We start from the raw sequence: 22,147 nt of genomic DNA on the forward strand, positions 1-22,147 counted from the left end.
CCACAGGTTGGGGTCATCTGTGAAGCCCTGGTGAAATAGAATTAGAAGCGTCGGGGCACACCTTCAGAGCTGAGATGACAATGACAGAGGGTCCAGAGTTAAGACATGAGGGAAAGAAGGGTCTTTGAGGATCCTGAGGAACTGGACTGCTGGATCTTCCATGACTGGCGCCCTCTCCCGTGGGTGACTTACAGGCGCCCGTATATTCTGTCCCTTTCCCAAAGCCCTCTCCCAGTAACCCTGGGCTTGAGCAGCACCACGTCGGCTCCCAGTGCCTGGACCCAGCCCCAAGGCCAGGGCGCGGTCGCCCAACCCCACTCCTTCCTTAGAAACAGGCCAGGGCCGAGCTTGGCGGCAGGAAGTGTGGCAACAGCCCTGGGGGAAGGAGCCCGGCCCTGTCTCCGTCACTTGGATCCTACGGGACCTTGCACTCCGCCCTGGGTTGGGCTGGATTCTGCCCCCAAGAAGAGGTCCTTGGCGCGGGACCCCCGCGGGAGCCGGGGTGCGCCGAATACGCCCAGCCTCAGAGGCTTCCAGTCACCGTCCCCCTACTCCAGCAATGGTACCGCCTGAGGTGCCTGCGGGCGATCTTGCGGGCTGGCAGTCCGGGGACGATTCCATTAGCCCAACAGAAGGGGACGCACAGGGGAGCGGGTCCTGGTCACCGTGGCAACCGGCCGGAATCCGCTCTTAGCTGGGGGAGGGGGTCCCTAGAGTCTCTCCCCGACGCCCATATAAGGGCACAGGAAGGGGTGGGGCCAGTCATGTTCCTGGGCCCCCAGCCAGCAGCCTGGAGCCCGGGTATCTGCCAGGTCCCAGGACACGCCCGGGCCCCCGACGGCTAGTCCTGACCAGTCCCAGCCTCTGGCCCCGGGGCCCCCACGGCCGCCTGGCCCAGCCCCGCCCAGTCGTTCTGGGGCTGTGTCCTGCCAGGCCCGGCCCGGCCCGGCTCGACCCAGCCCGGCAGGTCTCCGCCTGCCCACGGGCCTGGGTCGGACTTCGCCCCTGGCCCGACTAGGCGCGGAGGGGGCAGGTCGATGCCTCAAGGCGTCCCTGGCGCCTGGGCGGGCTGGCATGGTTGCCTCCTCCCTCAGGCGGAGTACTCATCTTTTCTGCCAGGAGATGTGGGGCGTCTCCCCACAAGCAACCCTAGGGGCTGAGATGCCCCCTCACTCTTGTGGGCAAGGGCCCCTACCCCTATTTTAGTCTGGGGGTACAGTCAACCATCCAGAATATCTTGGAGGGCTTCCCTCTCTCCCCAGGGTATCTCATCTGAGTTGCTCCCCTGCTCTCAAGTCAGAAGGGACCTGAAAATCCAAGGGGAGAATCTGAAGGAACCCAGAGCACCTTCCCCAGTAAGGATTGGGGTGGAGGTTTAGATGGTGAGACTTCTAGTTAGATTTAAGGTGGGACTTCCAAACAGTTAAGATGTGAGCCACTAGAACAAGAGATGAGAGAAGCTGAGTCTCTTTCAGAGAGAGAGGCCTCTACTGGAAAGATGGAAGTTTCTTTAAGGTAAAGAGATGCTGAGGAATGGGGCTAGCCAACCTTTGTAGGGCAGGCACACAACCTACAAAGGGTGGGGGAGAGAAGGAAAACGAAAGAGGTGAAAGAGAAACTGAGCTATGTGGGGGCAGGGGGAAGTCCAGCAGAGCAGTGGCGTTGAAGAGGAAGATCCCGTAAGAATCTGGGGGCATCCCTGTTTTTGGTCTTTGGAGGTACTTGTGACCCTTTGGTGCTCCCTTCCTTCCCCCCCCTCGCTTGAACTGCTCCCCTCCCTGCTTCAGGCTCAAGGGAGATTCCAGCGGGCCGCTGAGTCTGGCAGGCATGCTGCCAAGGCCTCTGTCTCCCGCCCATGCTAATAACTGCAGCTGACATCTGGCCAGGGCCCTGCGGGGGTGCAGTGGGCAGGACTGGGGGACTGGGCAGGTCTGGCCAGAGGGCAGCATCTCATGAAACCAACCTGCAGGTCCCATGGGCCAGAAGGCCACAGTGAGTCAGCCCTGGCCAGTGCTGAGGCTGGCCAGGCCAGGGGAGTCTTGGAGAGCTGTGAGGTGGCCTGGAGGGCGTCAAGATGAAGGACAAGGACCCAGCAAGGAAAAGTGGGTGTATGGGGTGGGGGTCAGGGCAGAGAGAGATGGCCGGAGAGACAAACTGGGGGCATGGTTAAAATAATGCAGACAGTCAGCAATAACACTTATGATAGGCAGACAGACTGAGAAATAATTATTATTATTTTAATAGCTAACACTTATATAGCTCTTGCCATGGGCCAGGCACTCTTCTAAATGGTTTAAGTCAAGAAACTAATTGCCTGCTTCCAACCACCCAGCAAAATGCATGCTATGTATCCCCATTTAACTGATGAGAAAACCGAGGCACAGGAAGGTAAAGAATGTGCCTGATGTCACACAGCTGTAAGTGCTGAAGTTGAGCTATATAACCTGAGCTGTTTAGCTCCAGAGCATTAGCTACTGTATTGTGGGTAATCACAGACAGAGAGGCTTTTATGCAGACCCAACTGTAATGCCAAGCTTTGCAGGCCCTTTCAGGTAGGGTCTTCTTTAATCCAGAGAGAAATGGAGTTGGGCACTTAGTGGAAGGATGGTGGGTGGGGAGACAGGAGTTGGGTACATAGTGGAGGGGTGCTGGTGAGCAGGGGTGGGGGGTGGGGGGACAGGCCAGCACGTTGGAGTGGGGTTGGGTGGCTCCATGCACTCTGAATGGATATTTGAGCAGGGGGTGGGGAACAGGCCAGCCAGGGAGGGCGGTGGCCCAGCCCAGCTGGTACAGCCGGTTCCAGGGCCCTGCAAGTCTCACTCTTGTGGCCTAGGCACCACCCCCTCACACCGCCCGCCCGACTGGCTCTACTGGCGCCAAGGCCCCTAGAAGAGGGTGAGAATAGCCCCCTCCCCCTCCTGGCCTGGGTGTCCAGATGCAGCTGGGGACTGCCCGGCTCTTGGACTCCAGAGCAGCATCTGGAGGAGGACTCTGTGCCCAGGCACACACACACACACCCCCATACCCAGGGGCCCAGGGCCTTGGGTGGGGACAGGATAAGGGGGAAGTTCACCTACCCCCACCCACGAGTCTCTCAGGGGCTTTCGACTTTGACATGAGGGACTTCTCTTTCTTATAGTCTAGTGACCCCCTCCCCCTTGGCCGCACTGACCAGTTGGGCCCTCACCAGGAAACTGGGATGGGGGCTGCAAGTGAGTCAGCCAGTGGGCAGGCCAGGGCGAGAACCCACAAGTTGTAGCACCCAACCTCCTGCGTCCCTGCCCCTGGGTGTGGACAGGCAGCTGGGCAGGAAGAGGCTGAGAATCACAGAGGTCCTCCCCCAGGAACCTCTTGCCTGCCAGCTACTCCCTACCCCACCTCTGTGGTTTGGGGGTCCCTCATCCCCTCTGCCAGAGAGGAAGCTTCTGGGTTTTCTTGGAAGCAGGAAGAAGAGGCTGTCTCTTCAGGCTGACTCAGCTGGGCATGAGGGGAGTTTCCCATGAAACTACTTCTGTCTCCCCCCTCACACACATACTATACACACTACTGGTGAGATCTTGGGGGGCCTGGGCCTGGATGAGATTCTAGGTGACCCCTTTATAGGGGATGTGCTGAGAAAACAGGTCTACATCCCACCAGGGACAGAGGCAGCTGAGCCAGGCCTTCCAGGAAGTGACAAATAGCAGGGAGGGAGGGAAGTCCAGGGAAATGTTTGGATAGAAGTGTGGGGATCTGTAGGGGGAGGGTACAGAGACAGACTGGGAAGTCCAGAGCTACACAGCACCTAAGCATGGTCCAGGAGCGTGTGTGTCTGGTTGGCTGTGGGTCTGTGTATGACTGTCCTGTCAGGGCATGTGAGAGTATGTGTGAGGCCTGTCTCCCCAGAGCATGTGTCTGTGTTGGCCCAACTGTGCAGGGCTGTGTAGGACCTGTCTGCTTTGAGGGGGGAATGGTGGGTATGTGTGTGTATGGTCTATGGAATCAGTTGCATGTGGCTGTCCTATATGCATGTGGAGTTCATATGGCTAACCTATCCCTGTCTGGTAGGTGTATATGTTTGTGTGTGTGAGGTCCATGGCTTGCCTGTGTGAGGTCTGTGGCTGGTGTGTGTGTTCAAGTGAGCTCTGGCTGGTGTGTGTGTGTCAGGGTGTCTCTGTGCCATTGTTTATGAATGTCTGATTGTGGCCTGTCTGTGACTAGTGTATGTGTGTGTTTACGAGTTCTGTGGCTGCTCTGTGTGTGTCTGAATTTTGGGACAGGTGTATATGTGTGTGCATGCTAGCCAACAGGTTCTGTCAGGTGTTTCTGTGTCAGTATGCTTATAAATGTCTGACTGTGGCCTGTCTGTGCCTCTCTGTGCTTTGGTGTGACTGTTTGGCTAGACCACGTGTGTGAATATGTCAGTTTTTCTTCTCACATTTGTTCTGTCAGCAGGTCTCATATGTGAATGTTACCAGTGAAGTAGTACGTGTCTGTTAAGTCCTGGTGCCCCTTGGAGACTTCTGTGCGTTGTGCAACTGTGGGAGGAAAACTCTGTCGTGGTATATATACGTCCTCTCCATTCATCTCGTCATAGGTTTTTCTCTTTTGCTTCTGAGTATCTTTTTGAGCTGGTGATCTTGCTAATATATGTGATGGGCATGCACATGTGTTGCTTTGTGTGTCAGGATCTGACAGTGTCTGTCTGAACACCTTTTGTACAACTTCTGAGGCACTGAAAGTGATTGTCCCTCTCTCTGAGTCTGTCAACATGATGCATTGCCCACCTATGTCTGATGCACAGTTGTCTGTGTGTCTGTCCTGTGTTTTTTCTGGCCTGTCACATTTGTGTGTGACTATGTCACTGGGTCAGCCAGGCTTTGTGTTCACCTGAATGTCTCTCTGTGCTTGTGTGTGAAATTACGTCCATCTTGCCTGTATGCCAGTCTGATTTATCCTTGTTACACACACCCTGCCTGCATGCTTCTGGCCTGTTGATGACTTTGTGTGTTTGACAGCATTTCAGTCTTGCTCCTAAGTCTGTCCTGCCACCGTCTCTCTGTGAAACAGCCCGCACTGGGTCATCTTGCCCGGTTATGTGTCTGACCCTGTCAGTGTGTCCCAGGTTGGCAGTCCCTCTGTGGCCAGGGTGACAGGGTTTTGTGCGTCTGGACTGGCTTTCTCAGGGTGACTGTGTATGTGTACACTCCTTGCCACCCCCCCCAAAATCTGGCCACCCTGGGCCATGTTTACTCTGCCCCTAGCCGACTTCTGCCCTGCCTCGGGAGGGACTGACCCTCCTGTCTGGTTTGTCCAGCCAGCAATCCACAGGATGTTCCCTAGACGCTGTCTCCGCCAACATCCCCTCCCTGGGGCCACCCTTAGGTCAGGACCCAGGAGTCCAGGGCAGCAGGGGGTGGGGCTGCAGCAGGGGGCCCTGTCAGGGCCCCAGAATGAGGGTGAGGGGTGGGGAGGTGACAAGCCCAACAGGTTCTGCCTCATTCCTGTCCCGCCTCTCACTTCCTGGGTGCCTGCCCAGGGCAGAGATGGACAGGATGAACCCCAAGGCCTCAGAGTGCCTGGGTGGGGCACGTCCAGCCTGGCAAGGACTTGCTCCTGCTAGACACTCTTGACACTCAGACCTGAGACACAGGAGGAATCTGGATCCTTTTTTCGGCCAAGACCCCTTCCTGCTCCTGTTCCCAGCTCTGGATGCAAAGAGTCTCATCCATTATTCACCTAATCTCTATCAGCACAATGAGCTGAACATAATTATCCCCCATTTTCAGATGGGATAACTGAGACCCAGACAGCAATGAGCAGAGGCAGGATCTGAACCCAGCTCTTGGGTATGCTACCTAAGACTCCCAGCCAGCTCACCAATCGCCTAACCTACTGTCTCTACAAATGGTACATTTGGGGTGGAGTATGAACAGGCCCCCAGAAGGCTTGGTTCAAGGGGGCACCCAGCCCTGCTTGCTCTGAGTCAAAAGGGGCCCCTGGATGAAATGAATAAGAAAACGGCTTTAACCGTTTCATCGCCAAGGCAGGCTCTGCCAAAACTTCCTGTGGGCTGTGGGGGGAGGGCTGGGGGCTGGGTTCCCGGAGGCCTGGGAGTGGGGACAGGCAATTCATGGGTGGGGGGAAACACTTCTGGTAACCTTGGCTAGGGCCAGGTAAAGGACGACATTGACCCCTTCTGGAGGGAGACCCCCTCCCCCAGAGCACGAGGTCCCCAGAACTTGGTTCTAAGCTGCCCCCCTTCTTCCCTTGTCTTGAGGGGTCTCAGAGTCCGCAGGCCCCCTCCTCAGGAGCCTGAGTCACACACGGGGAAAGCCGAGAGGGGTGAGTCACGGAGGCGGAAAAGGGGTAGCAAGGTCCGCTGCGGTCAGTGGACCACCGGGCTGGCCTGAGTCACACATGCCCCGGCTTCACTGACCCCGGCCCCCTTCTCTGGAGACCGGGAATTGGAGGCGCGTGATCTGCAGACAACGGAGCTAGAGGAAGAGCAAGAGAGGAGGGGCACGAGCCTGCCTCACGGGAAGCTCCAGTTCCCATGGTGACAGAGGGGGTCTCAGTTCGACTGGGGTTCCTCTTCTCGGCAGGGACGGCCCCCAGGTGCTGGGGAAGCCCCCGCGTGCTCCTTCGAAGGGCCACAAGTTTCAGGTCCGACAGGAAGGGGTTAACGGCGGGCCTCTCCTGGGTTTCACCCGCGCCCTAATGCCCATGCCCCGCGCCCCGCCGCCCCCGTCGCCCCCGTCGCCCCCGCCCCCTGTCCCCGTGTGCGCACACGCAGCTGCGAGCCTATCCCTGTTCCCCGCGCTCGCACGCATAACCGCGTCGGGCACCACGCACTCAGCGATCCGCGTCCTGTCCACGTCACCCACGACGCACGCGCCCCCGCAGCGCGGGGAGTGAACCCTCCCAGTAGAGAGCTGCAGGATGCATCGTGCCTGACGTCCTCTGTGCACATCACTGCCTCCACCGAGTGCTCTGTCCCGTGTAATACATACGCCCCCTCACAAGGTCACAACTCTCCAAAGACCCATAGTGTTACACGGATACAGGATACACCTGCTACATGTTGCCACAAACCTTCACTAGTTTAGCCAGTCCTGCAGCGAACTCGGATAGGGTCACATAGACACATACGGAGACCCAGATAGTGACAGTGACACAGGCACACCTGTCACCCACCATTTGTGGTGAGGACACAGACAGGGCCATCTTCATACACAGACTGCATACACAGGCACTCTGATAAAACCACATCATCACCATCAAGACAAAGTAAGACACAAAGTCTTTGACATCAAGACACATGACCATCATGCTGTCATAGTGTCACAGAGACAAACTCAAAGGCCACATACAAGAACATCCAAGGACACATGAGAGGGTCACACTATCACAGAAAGACATATGATGGATAGAAAGGACACAGTCACACAGAAACACAACCTAAAGCCACACTGAGGTACTGATTGTCACATAGTTCTCACACAAAGAAGGACACAGGTATCTAGACACAAACCAAATCTCACAGAGAGCATGTACCCCAGTCCTCTCCACCCCACACATCACCAAATCACACAGAGATAGCCTGTTGCACAAATTCCCAGGGCCACAAGACACAGGTGGGTGCAGACACACACACCTATATGTGCACAATCACAGACCCATCTCACACCTACATGAATGTGAGCATACTTCACATGGACTCAGACATAGACACAAGGAGGGGGACAAGATGGGACTCTCTGGAGGGATGTCAGTGTCTGGAGTGCACAGGGCCTGTCAGAATCCACCATGGTATGTGGCATGGTGTCCACCCTTTGACTGTGTGGTCAGACCTGCGGGAGGGGCACCACTCTGCAATTGCTTGAGCCTAGGGTCCCCATCCCAGCCCTCATGACTGAGTTTCTGCCCAGATGTGAAGGCCAAAAAGTGTGTGTGTGTGGGGGGGGGTCCAGCTGTGGCCACAGGGAGGGGTTGAGTCACCCACTTCCCAGCAGTACTTCCCAGGCTGGGCCCAGCTGTTCCTGGAAACAAACAGGAGGGGGTGGGGTCCTCAAACCAGCTGGGGGCTGCTGGACCAGACCTGCACACTCTGTCCCTACAAAATGGAGGCCTCCAGACCATCCCCAAAACTTTTGGGGCTTTCTCCACCAAAAATGAGGAGTTGCATCCTTCCCCCATATACAGAGTCCCTGCCCCAAAATGAGGTCTTTTGACCTCTTTCATTGAAGGTACCTGGTTCACTCAACAGTATGACTCCTTCATCCTATAATAACGATTACTGCTCTTCTTTGCCAACATTGGAGCTCCCTTTCAGCCCAAACATGAGATTCCTGCTGTCCCAAATCGAGGGTTGGTGCTCTTCTCCCAAAATTATGGGCACGTGGACCTTTCCTTAAATATGGGGATTTGGGTCACTTGATACCTAAAATGCCCATGGTTAAAACAATTCAGGTCCAGGCTCCAAATATTTGAACTCCTAGATTCCTCCTAAACATCAAAATCTCTGCGGTTTTGCGAGCATTGGAAACCCCATACCAAATATTTGGTGATTCCAGAAGATCAGATATTGGCCCTCTCACAAGTACTCCCAGCCCCCGTCTCCTTCCTTGTTCTGGAACAGGCCTAGCTCCTGGTACACCTTCCACTTCTACCCAGGACCAGGACTGCCCCATTTCCCTCTATTGGCAGCATCTTCTACGATGGGTGCGGGATGCTGGAGCCAGCGGCATTGGTTCCCACGCCCGCCGGAAGGCAGCCTAGTCCGGAAGCCAGCACGGCCTGCAGGCCGTTGTCCCCTTCCCCATTACTTCCCCTCCCACCCCGCTCCCAGGGGCCAGAGGCTGAAAACAATGTGTGAAGGGGATGTGGGAATGTAGACCCGAGGCCCCCGCGTGCATGCGTGCGGCTGCATATCTGAGTGGGTTGTAACCGCGTGTCTAGTGGTACAGTGACTGTGTTCGTGCGAAGCGGCGTGGGGCTGTAGCCATCCAGCCTAACCCGCTCCGGGGTAGGGTCGGCGAAGCTAGACTCTGGGTTGGAGAGATCAGCGCCCCGCCCCTCGGACCTAGACCAACCCCCAATGCACAGACTGCCCTTCCCTCCGGGTACAGCTAATAACATTTAATTACTGATCATTATGTCGCCCTTCCCTCGGGGGAGGGGCTGCCAAGGAATTTAGGAGTCGAAGGACGCGGGTCCAGGCTTTACGCCTCCTCCTAAATAAAGCTGTGTCCACCCAGGACACTGTATCTTTGCGTGTGTACCGGGAATCAAAACACCACTTGTCACCCAGAGTCCTGGGGAGATTTCAGCTGCCTATTTATCCTTTTTTTTTTTTTTTTTAAGATTATATTTTTATTTTTAGAGAGAGGGGAAGCGGGGGAGAAAGAGAAGGAGACAAACATCCATCGGTTGCCTCTCGCAGGTGCCCCAGACCGGGAATCCAACCCGCGACCTTTTGCTTTGCGGATCGACGCCCAACCAACTGAACCGCACCGGTCAGGGCAGTCGCCTATATATTTGAATCGTGAAGCGCAGGGACTGTATACTGTAGGCACTCAATAAGTGGTGACTGCGACTTTATTAACTGCTCTTGTTAGCACTTTTCTTTGAGCCCCTCCCGTAGACTGCGTTCCTGCGGTCTGAGCGCCCTCTGGTGGGCCCCGGGGACTAGGGCGGCCACGTCCAGATTCTGAGCCAGGAGGAATTTTGGTCGCCGCTCCAGGAGAAGGCGCAGGAAAGCTCAGTGGAGGACGGATCCAGGCTGGGCAAATGTCTGGCTGAATAATCCAGCCCTCGACCTAGGAAGGACCTCATCCTTGTTCCCTTATCTACCTGGGGGCAAGACTCCCAAGTCACCTCCACCAGGAAGACAGACCCCGTTAGGATCCCCCCTCCAAGTTCAAAGGAATGGCTTGACCCTCCGCTGCGCAAATAAAGCCTCAGATTATAAGATTAGACAGCAGAATTTCTTTCAACCTGTTTGGCAGAGTCAGGTAGTTCCGGCTCAGAAGATGAAGAATGATTCTGAGAGGACTCTGCTACCCGCAAAAAAAGAGCCCGGGGAAGCGGGAAGCGCAAGGCTGGCCCAGACTGACCCCTGGCGGCAGGGCGGGCGCCCGAACACTGCCCGGATCCAAGATGGCAGCACTGGAGGCGTGAGCGGGCGTCTGGAAGAGATCACGTGTCCAGGGCGGGGCCTGCGTCCAGGGGGCGGGGCGGGGCGGAGTGGCACACTAGGCCGAGCGGGAGGTCGAGGTTGCGGGCGCTTGCTGGTGGCGGATCTGGAGGCGGCTGCGGTGGCGGGACTCCACGGCCGGGGTCGAATCCGATCGGGAGCCATGAGCGTGGACAAGGCCGAGCTATGCGGGTCTCTGTTTACCTGGGTAGGTCGGGGGCGGGGCCAGGGACAGGTGTGCGCCAGTTCTCCCCCTGGAGCCCCGGCCTGGGCTCAGTTTACCTTTCCACCCGGGGGTTGGGAGGAGGAAGGGGGTCGTCGGCCTACTGGGCCATTGGACTTTGGCCTAAGCACCCGCCCCTGTCATGTAGAAGGTTTGCGTGGACATAACAGGTGAGGCCCCGCCCCTTCGAGGCTGGTCACGTGGGGCGATGGCACAGGTGAGCTGGCCTCGTGACGCATCGCCTGTGGGGACCAGATGATTTGGTTCCCCGCTGGCCTGGTCGCGGAATGTTTGTAGGACAAAGGTGAAGTGAGGCCACGCCCCCTCTGTTCCCAGGTGAGCAGAGGTCACCCCCCCAAGGATCTGACTTGCTGGAGCAACAGGTCAGCTTCTCTCCAACCGTTCACTTTCAACCATGTTAAGTTCCTGCTGACCGGCAAAGTCTGCAAAAGGGCAGTGGTTCAGTGATCTCAGACCCTGACGCTGCTTGTTGCACTTTCCTCTTCCCCACAGTTGAAGACGTTCCAGGTCCCATTCCCCTGTACCAGCCCCCAGAACCTGAGCAGTGGCCTGGCCATAGCCTATGTGCTGAACCAGATGTGAGTGGAGCTGAGTGGGAGGGTCCAAAAACAATCCCCCAGCAGCTCATCCCACCTTCTCACCCTCAGAGACCCTTCCTGGTTCAATGAGGCCTGGCTCCAGCGCATCTCAGAGGACCCAGGTCCCAACTGGAGAATGAAGGTGACAGGTGGACTCGACTGGGGACAGACTGGTGAAGAGATGATCAGGGAAGGGTCAGCTAGACATATTTCCTGGGTGATGGACAGAGAGACCTGGTTAGAGAGACAGATGTCTGGTGATCAGCCAACTTCTTATTCTTTCATTCATCTATTGAGCAGGTCTGAGCAAGCAGCAAGGAGTAACAAAAACCTGCATGCACAAATATAAATATTAACTTCCCATAGCAATAAGTTGTATAAAGACAATAAAGTACGCTATGAATGAGAACAGCTGAGGGTTGGTGGATGGGCTGATCTCCACATAAGATTTGAAGGAATGGTATTCCACGCTAGGAAACAGCAAATGCAAAGGCTCTGAGTTGGGGATAAGCTTGGTGTGATTGAGTCAGAACAGAAAGCAAAGGAATGGTATGTGAGGTCATCACGGGCCTGGCAAGCTGGGACAGGGAGGTGGATTCTATTTTAAGTGCTGTGCAAAGTCAAGAAAGAGTTTTAGCAGAGGAAAGGCACAACCTGGCTTGGGCTTAGAAAAAGCTTCCCCTGACTGCTTGCAGAGGAATGGAGAATGGAAGCTAAGACAGGAAGCTGGTGCAGTAATCCAGGGGAGAGATGTCTAGGGCCAAGTGGTGGTGGGCAGGTGGTGAGAAGTGACTGAATTCTGGAAACGTGAAAAAGATGAGCAGCTGGATACAAAGGGCCAGCAGCCAGACAGATCAGACCTAGGAGAGGTATCATTTAGACAGAGAATAGGGACAAACAGGATGAGATGATCAGGAATTGGCAGGGGAGGTGGAAATAAAAGAATGGGGTAGATAGATTCAGGATGAGGACTGCCTGGCCCCTTTTGGGGGTTCTGGGACCCTCAACACAATTCCTTGTTCTCAGGTTAGCAACCTGAAGATGATCTTACAGAGCCTAGTGGAGTACTCACAGGATGTGAGTAACTGTAAAGGGATTTAGGGGGTTGTATTGGGAGGAGCAGAAGTGTCTGTAAGCCCTTGACACCCACCCACCCCTCCCACCCCTTCTCAGGTCCTAGGACATCCCATTTTGGAACAGCACCTCCCAGATGTGAGCCTCATTGGCCAGTTCTCAGATCCTGGAGAGCTTGGCAAGCTTCTTCAGCTGGTGCTGGGCTGTGCCATCAGCTGTGAGAAAAAGCAGGGTATGGGGGTTACTGGGTCCTTAGGGGAAGACCTGAGGAAATCTTCCTCCCCAAGTCTCAGTCTCCTTAACCTTGATCCCCAGAGCACATCCAGAGAATTATGACACTGGAGGAATCAGTTCAGCATGTGGTGATGGAAGCCATCCAGGAGGTAGGTGGGGGTGCCCAGTGTGGCAAGGAAGTGCAGGGAAGAGGCGACTGGGCACGTGCTCTGCCCTGGTGAGGTCTTGGTTCTGCCTGGAACTCAGCTGGCCAGATTTCCCTCCCAGCTCTAAGTTACAGTCTACCTCTGTGACAATCAGAAGGCCAGGCTTCCCTGTGTGCTGGACGCATGGCAGGAGAGCAGCCTTCAGGTTGGGGTTATAGGGAAGAAATGGCTTTGGGGAAAGGGGGATGGATTGGTTCTCAGGCTGGATCATGGAGGCCTTGAAGGCTGCACTCAGACCACCCAGCTCATCTCAGTGCCACCCCATTTCCCTCTAGCTCATGACCAAAGACACTCCTGATACCTTGTCATCAGAGACATATGGGAACTTTGACAGCCAAGTAAGTGTACCAAACCTGTTACTGATTCTCAGGGCTCCCTAACAGCAGGAAGGGCTTATCTTTAATTCTGAAATTAAAGATCATCCCTCAGGGCCCTTGCTGGATACCCAGGGTTCCTGAATCACCTTTCTCCAGTACCCTGGGGTCCCACCTTCTCTTCCTAGATCCTGAGGGTTTCTTGAATCCCTCCTCTCTGCCCCTAGAGATTCCAGCCTCCTTCCCCCAGTCTCCTCCCCTGGATTCCTGAATTCCCTGCCCCTTCCCATCCCCCACCCCTCTCGTCAGTCCCGCAGGTACTACTTCCTGAGTGAGGAGGCTGATGAGGGGGATGAGCTGCAGCAGCGCTGTCTGGACCTGGAGCGGCAGGTGGGGCTGGGGTGGGGGTTCACTGGTGCTTCCAGGGCAAGGTTACCTGGAAATCCCCCCCCGCCCCCCCACCCTGCCACTCTAGTTCACTGTACCTCCTATCCAAAGCTGGTGCTCCTGTCAGAGGAGAAGCAGAGCCTGGCGCAGGAGAATGCAGTGCTGCGGCAGCGTGTGGGCCAGCCAGAGGGTGAGGTTGCCATGGGCCTCACTTCCAAGAAGCTGCTGCTGCTACAGTCCCAACTGGAACAGCTGCAGGAAGAGAACTACAGGTGTGGGCTGCTGGGGCTGGGGTCAGGCAGGCCAGGGAATTGGGGTGGGTGCGGACCCCTCATGTGCCCACCCTCACATACCCTCAGGCTGGAGAATGGCAGGGAGGATGATCATCTGCGATGCATGGAGCTGGAGCGGGAGGTCACCGAGCTGCAGCAGCGGAACCAGGCACTGACCAGCCTGGCCCAGGAGGCGCAGGCCTTAAAGGATGAGATGGATGAGCTGCGGTGAGTGGTAGGTCCCTGGGTCTCCACCACATATCCCATTGCCAGAGTGCCCCTCTGATGCCACAGTACCTCTGTAATCCTGAAATGCCCAGGAGATCCTCATAATGCCCTCTAGACTCCACAGTGCTATTCTGAGCCCCACTGAACTATCCTGGACTCTACTATGTCCTCTGGCCCCCTGGATCCATGGTGTCCCCCAGGACTTCCCCAGTGTCCCCTTGTTATCAGGTTGTTTCACACAGAATTCATAGTATCCCTGTAAAACCCCAGCAAGCCGAGGTCTCCCACAGTTCTCCCCAGACCCCACTGCACCATTCTGGGTGTTATCATGTCCCAGGATCCCATGATGTCCTCTAGGACCCAATTGTGCAATAACCTTGCTATCGATTGTAACCCCTACTGTGTCCTCCATGATATGATTGTACCTTCTTATGACTCCACAGAACCCTGGCAACCCCATTGCACTTGGTGGGTCCCCACAGCACTAACTCCCTCAACCTCACTGTGCCTTCTGTAACCTCAAAGAGCTCCCCTGTGACTCCATGACACCTCTATAATGTTAAAATTCAAGGATCCCATAGTGCTCTGGCTCCAAAGCTCCCCCATGATCCCATCGTTGCCCCTGCACCCACAGTGCCCATATTGACCCCACAGTCCTCACGACCCCAAAGTGAACTTGGGGGCTCCTCAATCCCTCTCGGCCCCCATCATTCTCCCTGTAATACAGCAACCATTCTCTGTTCCCATAATACCACCCCTGAGCATCCCTGATTATGACCCTGGCCAGCACTGACACTTAGGCTCCCTTTATGCTTTTAATGACCCCCAACACCACCAGATCCAGGCTGACCCTTAACCTTTAAGACCCACTATCTCAAACTCAAATGCCCCCAGGCTGACATGATCCCATCTGCCCTGAGGGCCTCGCATCCAAGCTGAACCCTGACTGCAGACCCGAGCCCTCTCTCCCCACTTGCCTCCCCCCCAGGCAGTCCTCCGAGCGTGCTGGGCAGCTGGAGGCCACACTGAGCAGCTGCCAGCGCCGCCTGGGGGAGCTCAGGGAGTTGCGGCGGCAGGTGCGGCAGCTGGAGGAGCGCAACGCTGGCCATGCAGAACGTACACGGCAGCTAGAAGAGGAGTTGCGCAGGGCTGGCTCTCTGCGCACCCAGCTGGAGGCACAACGGCGACAGGTGCGGCAGGGGCTGGGGGACCAGAGGGCCCGGGAGCCTGTGCCTGTACGTGGGCAGAGGTGGAGGGGCTCCCTTGGTTTGCTCCATTCACTTTGGGGACCCTCAGCATGGTGCTGAGCCCCTCAGAGATGAGTGCTCTCTCTTGTTTATATATATAAAGTCAGCCATTTAGATAGGCTAGATTCTCCCTAGGTTTTAGACCACGCCCCTTCCCTTAAGCTCGGCCCTCCAAGTTTTTTGAGGCCGGATACTCTGGCCCTGTCCCTTCAACTTGAACTCAGTCCCTGCCCCTCCTTCCCACTCAGTTGTCCTCACACCTCCCCTCTGTTCAGGTTCAGGAACTGCAGGGCCAGTGGCAGGAGGAGGCCATGAAAGCTGAGAAATGGCTATTTGAGTGTCGTAATCTGGAGGAAAAATATGAGTCGGTGACAAAGGAGAAAGAGGTGAGTGAGGCTGAGGTCCCACCACCCAAGCTCCCCTCCATGATGGGGTAGCCCACTGGAGTGGGCCTCAAGTGGTGTCTTGAACCCCATCCCTCCAGCGGCTGATGACCGAGCGGGACTCATTGCGGGAGGCCAATGAGGAGCTGCGCTGTTCCCAGCTGCAGCCTTGGGGACCCCCCCAGGCTGGTGAGTTTGGGGCCCATCCCAGGACCCTTGAGGTGTGTGTGACCTGGGGGTGCTGTTAGGGCAGGCAGAAAGGGCAGTGTCTCGGGCTTCTTTAGGCTAGGATCTGAGCTATGCCACGCTTGGAGAGACACTAGAGAAGAAAGGTGATAAGGGGCCAGCAGAAGGCAGCGGCTGTCCTCTAGAGCTCAGGGAAGGGCCAAGCATCCTGACTTCTTATTGGGTGGGCATGGGGGTGGGGACTTGTGTCAAGCCAGGCTTTTGGCTGCGCTTGAGCCCTCAAAGATTCTTGGGAAAAGGACCCCTAGAGATGGGAGCGGGGGCCTTGCAGCTATCTGAAAACTTTTCTCATATTCTCCAGACCCCTCATTGGATCCCACTTCACCAGCTGTGGAAAACTTAGCAGCAGAGATGCTACCCGCGGAGCTTAGGTATCCTGGGGTCACTCAGAACTTTGGCCCCACCCTGGCCTGCCAATGCCCACCCTCAGCCCAGCCCCCAGTGCAGGCATCTGTCAGAGCCCAGCCAGCTTGGCTCAGTTCCCAAATCCTAGGGTCCCAAGTCCTAGTGGGGCTCCTAGGCCCACCCACTCCTAATTCTGCTCTTACCTGTCCACGGCTGTAGCCCTGTTGGTGGCTTGCGTCTCCAGGATCCATCCTCGGTGTACAGATTAGGTCCAGTCCGTTTGGCTCCACTACACAGGCAAAAGTCCTACGCCCCAGCCCTGCCCAAATTGGGCTCTGACCCCCAGGGCACAGCCCTGTCCTCAGTGTATCTCCTTCTAGGTTCACTACCCTGTGCCATGCCCAGATGGGCTCTCCTACCCCAGCTCTTCCCATTCCTGAGTCTTGGCTTACGTCTTGCTTTTTCCCAACCCCTTCCCCAGTGTTCAAACCAGTTCCTGTATCCTCGCTCTTCCCTGGCCCCACCCCTAGGCCCAGCTCATAGCCCCGCCCACTTCGGTTACCCAGAGCTCCGCTCACTGTGCCTAGGCCCAGTTTCCAGGACTCTAGTCCTACCCCGGGGTTTGACTGAGCTCTTCCCTAGGGCTCTGTCCCTTTCCTAGTCCCCTGTGCCAGTCCTGCGGAGTGACTGGTCCCCAGCCCTGTTCAATGCCCTCCCGGTCCGCAGGGAGACGCTCCTGAGGCTTCAGCTGGAGAACAAGCGTCTGTGTCAGCAGGAGGCGGCCGACCGGGAGCGGCAGGAGGAGCTGCAGCGCCACCTGGAGGAGGCCAATCGAGCGCGACACGGGCTGGAGACACAGCACCGGTTAGGACACAGCGGAGGGGAGCTGGGTGCAGGTCTGGAGACAGGCCGAGGCCAAGGGCAGGAGCAGGCACTGAGCGGCCGTCCACCCTCGCAGGCTGAACCAGCAGCAGTTGTTAGAGCTGCGGGCCCAGGTGGAGGACCTACAGAAGGCACTGCAGGAGCAGGGGGGCAAGACTGACGACGTGAGTGCCCACCTCCTTCCTGCCTGACCCTGCCTCCTGACCCCCAATAACCTTCCTTTCTCTTCCCATTTGCTGCCTGATGCCCCATGCAGTCCATTGTAAGTACCGTGGACCCAGAGAGACACTCCTACCCTTACCCCTGGAAAGGGTTGGGACCTCTGGATACCCACTCACCCCCTGCCTCTTCTCTCCCCCAGTCCACCCTGCTGAAGAGGAAGTTAGAGGAACATCTGTGAGTCCCAGAGGGATGGCACTTCTGGTGGTGGGGGAGGCTGGGGCAAAGGTATGGGGGGTGGAGAGCCATTTGTGAGGAGAGCAAGTCAGAGGAAATACAGACTGAAGGTTTAGGTCTGGTGAGGTCTTAAAAGCCAAGGGATGCAGTAAAGACTGTTTTGGGGGAGCTGTGGGGGAGCCATGAAGAGAATTTCAGCAAGGTATTTTCGCCTTGCTGAAAGTGATATTTGCCTTTTACTTTTTACACTGTTAAAAAAGAAACTTTTAAATAGTGATTACCTTTATAGTTTATTTTTATTTTTTAAAGATTATTTATTTATTTTTAGAGAGAGGAGAATGGAGGGAAAAGGAGATGGAAAGAAACATCAATGCGTGTTTGCCTCTCATGTACCCCCAAATGGGGACCTGGCCTGTAACCCAGGCATGTGCCCTGACTGGGAATCCAACTGGCAACCCTTTGGTTTGCAGGCCAGTGCTCAGTCTGCTAAACCACACCAGCCAGGGCACATTTATAGTTTAAAAATTAAAATGTATACCTCCTGGAACCCATCGCCCCCCCCCCCAAAAAAAAAAACTGACTCAGTTTCTACCCTAGTTTACTCCATTCCTATTAGTTTATTATGGAAGTCCCTCCAGAGGTTTTTTTGTTTTTTCAGTTACAGCTTACATTTAATATTATTTTGTATTAGTTTCAGGTATACAGCACAGTGGTTAGACAATTATTTACTTTGTAAAGCTTTTTTATATAGTTTTTTAAAATTAGAGTTTTAAAACTAAGTACAACCTTGGCTGGTGTGGCTCAGTGGATTGAGTGCTGGCCCACGAAACAAAAGGCTGCTGGTACGATTCCCAGTCAGGGCACATGCTTGGGTTGAGGGCCAGCTCACCAGTTAGGGGTGTGAGAAAGGCCACTGCTGTTTCTCTCGCACATCATGTTTCTTTCCTTCTCTTTCTCCCTCCTTTCCCTGCCTCTAAAAATAAATAAATAAAAAATTTTAAAATTCACCAATTGAAACCAAATATAAATAAATACCAGTGTAGATTTTTATTTTCATTCCTTATTTACACAGAAGGTAGTATAATATGTGCTAGCCTGTACTTGCTTCTCCTACTTGAAATGAGGGAAATTTTTACAAATGAATAGCCATTATTTTTTATAAATATAGCAGTCTGTGGCAACTGGGGAAACTAGGCCTTACTGAAAATGATTTGGGTGGTGGTTCTCTCAGTTTTGGCCATGGATGGAATGTAGCTGAGGCTACCCAGAGCACAGAAGAAGTTATTTCCTTACAGAGGCTGGATATCTGGAAGCATTAGGGCTTAATTTCCCTGTAAAATTATGGTCCCGAAAGGCTAATATTTTTCGTGAGTATCATAATGTATATAACTCATTCTTTCTAGGTATTTGCAATTTCAAACAAAGCAACAAAGTGTACAACCTTGTGTATGCATTGTTTCAGTTGCATGCAAATATATCACAAAAGTGGAATTGGTGTCTCAGAGGGCACATTGCTTTGTAATTTTAGTAGATGTAGCTATTAGATATTATACAATGTTTTGTGTTCGATGCACGATAATAGTGTTACCTACAGGGAATGTTATGAAGTCTTTTGTGTTTTGCCACTGTGGCAAAGGGCACTAATCCTAGGTAAAACTTGTAGCTCGCATTTTCTTTTGTTATAAGAAGTTAGCATTCTAGCCCTGACTGGTGTGGCTCAGTGGATTGAGCACCAGCCTGCGAACCAAAGGGTAGCTAGTTCGATTCCCAGTCAGGGCACATGGCTAGGTTTCGGGCCAGGTCCCCAGTTGGGGGTATGTGAGAGGCAACCAATCAATGTATCTCCCTCTCTCTTTCTTCCTCCCTTATCCTCTCTAAAAACAAATAAATAAAATATTTAAAAAAATAAATTAGCATTCTAAAAAGATCCCTGGCTGCTGTGTGGAAAATGAAACTGAGGGGTTGAGAATAGAACAGGAGAAGTGGATTGATGAGGGGCTGGTCCAGGGCCCACCTGACTAGGGGGCTGGAGGGTTTTGGCTCTGGTGGTGGGGGAAGTGGAGGGGCCAGAGTACACAACCTCTGTACTTGTAAGGCAGGCAGAAAGGTCTCTGTAGCCGTGTAGCAGCACTTCTAGCCAGCTGGGAATGCCTTGTTAACCACCACTGCTGCTTGTCCCCTGTCACCAGGCAGAAGCTGCATGAGGCGGATCTGGAGCTGCAGCGAAAGCGCGAGTACATTGAGGAGCTTGAGCCTCCTGCTGACAACAACAGTGAGTGGGACTTGTCAGCAAGATGGTGGCAGGGAGACCTGAGCTTGGCACAGAGCTGAGAGGCCACCTTGTTCCTGCAGCAGCCCAGCGCATCGAGGAGCTTCAGGACAGCCTGCAGAAGAAGGATGCAGACTTGCGGGCCATGGAGGAGCGGTACCACCGCTATGTGGACAAGGCACGCACGGTGAGGATGCTGAGTGACCTTCTGCCCAGGGTTGCTATCTTATTGGGTTACACCTCCTACCAGTTTTCACACCTCCACACCTATCTCATGTCACAGACTTCTACACCACAGCCATGAGTTGTGACACTTAACACACCCCAATGTGTCAGACAGCCTGTGAGGCCAAGGCTTTGTCTTCCCCAATCCCTAGATCATACAGACCCTGGAACCAAAGCAGCGGCCACCCAGGGGGGTGCTTCCAGAACTCCATACCTTGAGGACACAGCTCCGGGAGCGGGAAGTCCGAATCCGGCACCTGGAGGTGGGTGCCCTCATCCCTTCTCACTGCCCCCAGCATATCCAGGCCCTTGACTGTCGCCTCCTTGGCAGATGGACTTTGAGAAGAATCGAAGTCAACGGGAGCAGGAAGAAAAGCTGCTCATCAGTGCCTGGTATAATATGGTGAGTGTACCACCACCAGTGCTGTACTGTTGGAGCCATCCCCTGGGCTCTTCTGATGCCAACCATACCCCTTCCTCCAGGGCATGGCCTTACAGCAGCGAGCAGGGGAAGAGCGGGCACCTGCCCATGCTCAGTCATTCCTGGCACAGCAGCGCCTGGCCACCAATGCTCGCCGTGGACCCTTGGGACGCCTAGCATCCCTGAACATGCGCTCCACTGACAAGCACTGATAGACCTCAGGATCCTGCCACCTGCCCAGCTAGTCAGGGCTTAATCCACCCTGGATTTCCCCAACTGCCTTGGGGCCCAGCATCATCCCTGGGTCAGCTGCTTGAGAGCCTTGAGATTATGACCTGTGCCTTTTCCTCTCCCAGATGAGATGAGTACAGGACATGGTGGGAGGCAGGTATGGGTCTGTTCTTTTTAACAATGTGATTCTTATCCTCAATATTCTCCCTGAGGTTAATGAGCAGCCAGGTAGAAAGAGCAATTTTATATTTGAGAAGAAAAACAATAAAGACTTTCAATCTGCTCTGGCTGGACTCTGGTAAGGGGGCAAAGAGGGGCCAGGGACTCAGACCACTGCTTTTAAGAAAGGCCTGGCTTATGATCTTATTCAAGTGTGAGTGACTGATAGTACCCAGTGAGAGGTGAAAATCATATTTGCATTTGTGTAATCGCACATGTGTGATGGGTTTTGAAGAAGCTTCAGACAAAAATCCTTATGAAGCTGTTATTTCCAATGAAGGGAGACAGGCAATAAAGGAAATAGATAGAAGTTTGGTGTGAGAAGTGCTGTAGAGAAAAATAAAGCAGACAGAAGTGTTGGGGATGTAGGAGGTGGATTTGGGAGGTGACGATTTTTTATTTTTGAATTTGGATTAAAATTTATTTGAGCCAGCTATGACTGCTGTGGCTCAGTGGATTGGGTGTCATCCCACAAACTGAAAGGTCACTGGTTTGATTCCCGGTCAGGATATGTACCTGGGTTGTGGGCCAAGCCCCCAGTTTGGGGCGTTCGAGAGGCATCCGATCCACTTTTCTCCCACACATGGATATTTCTTTCCCTCTCTTAACTCCCATCCCCTCTCTCTAATGATAAGTAAATAAAATATATATTTTTAAAAAGTATTTGAGCCCTGGCTGGTGTGGCTCAGTGGGTTGAGTGCCAGCCTCTGAACTGAAAGGTCATTGGTTTGATTCCCAGTGAGGGCACATGCCTGGGTTGCAGGCCAGGTACCCAGCTGGGGGCATGTGAGAGGCAACCGATCAATGTTTCCCTCACACATCACTGTTTCTCTCCTTCCTTTCCCTTCTCTCTAAAAAATTAATAAAATCTTTTAAAAAAAGTTTTTGAGCCAAATTGACAACATGTTGGAGAGCAAGATCTCAATGATCCTGGAGATGGCAATTTTTAATAAAAGGCCAGCAAAGAGAAGACCGTACTAAGGAAGTGACATAATTTAAATAGAGACCCGAAGAAGGGGAGGAAGGCGCCACATAGATATCTGGGGAAGAGCAATCCAGCCAGAGGGAATAGCATGTGCAAAGGCCCTGAGATGAGACCTTGCTTGGTGGGTTAGAGGGACATTGTGGAGTGAGTGAGGGGAAGGGAAGAGACAGGTCAGGGAGATTGTTTAGGGACTCCTGAGGTATGGAAGACTTCAGCTTTTATTCTAAGTGAAGTGAGAGTCATGGAGGGTTTTAAGCAAAGGAGGGATGTTACCTGATTCACGTGTTCATAGGCTCCCTTTGATTGCTGTGGCAGGGGTGGGGTGGGGTTTTAGGACCAGAGCTGGGAGACGAGGACAGAGGTTACTAGTCTATGTGGGTGGGTGCATGACAGTGGGGGCTCTAGCCATGGTGGGGGCCCTAGAGGAAGGGAGAATGGTTGGAATCTGGATACATTTGAAAACCAAGCCGATGGGATTTGCTGCTGGGTTGATGTGGAGAGGGGTGGGAGAGAGAGAGAGAGGAGTTGACACCAGGTTTTGGCCTCATTATTTGGAAGGACAAAGACAACAGAGGGAGGTTGGG

At 54.3% G+C, this 22,147-nt stretch overlaps 1 protein-coding gene and 1 long non-coding RNA gene across 2 annotated transcripts; one reads left to right on the plus strand and one right to left on the minus strand.

Moving 5' to 3' along the window:
- Positions 1 to 9,561: 9,561 nt before the first annotated feature.
- Positions 9,562 to 12,132, minus strand: LOC149999982 (uncharacterized). The gene is made up of 2 exons (XR_016513601.1): positions 10,098 to 12,132; positions 9,562 to 9,800 (listed from the first exon to the last, which is right to left on the minus strand). It is a non-coding gene; the product is annotated as an uncharacterized LOC149999982 (long non-coding RNA).
- On the plus strand, positions 10,221 to 21,241 carry HOOK2 (hook microtubule tethering protein 2). Its single transcript, XM_090289778.1, is given in 23 exon segments — positions 10,221 to 10,385; positions 10,914 to 10,999; positions 11,069 to 11,141; positions 12,026 to 12,076; positions 12,173 to 12,305; positions 12,389 to 12,456; positions 12,789 to 12,851; positions 13,137 to 13,217; positions 13,326 to 13,486; positions 13,574 to 13,714; positions 14,703 to 14,904; positions 15,237 to 15,347; positions 15,446 to 15,533; positions 15,892 to 15,961; positions 16,662 to 16,799; positions 16,894 to 16,981; positions 17,074 to 17,079; positions 17,179 to 17,213; positions 19,403 to 19,514; positions 19,517 to 19,669; positions 19,860 to 19,970; positions 20,039 to 20,110; positions 20,191 to 21,241. Coding segments are annotated over 23 exon segments (2,238 nt in total). The 5' UTR covers positions 10,221 to 10,340; the 3' UTR covers positions 20,341 to 21,241.
- The last annotated feature ends 906 nt before the right edge of the window (positions 21,242 to 22,147 follow it).

Source organism: Furipterus horrens, unplaced genomic scaffold, assembly GCF_987537825.1.
Source record: "Furipterus horrens unplaced genomic scaffold, mFurHor1.1.pri manual_scaffold_10, whole genome shotgun sequence".
Taxonomy (NCBI): Eukaryota; Metazoa; Chordata; class Mammalia; order Chiroptera; family Furipteridae; genus Furipterus; species Furipterus horrens.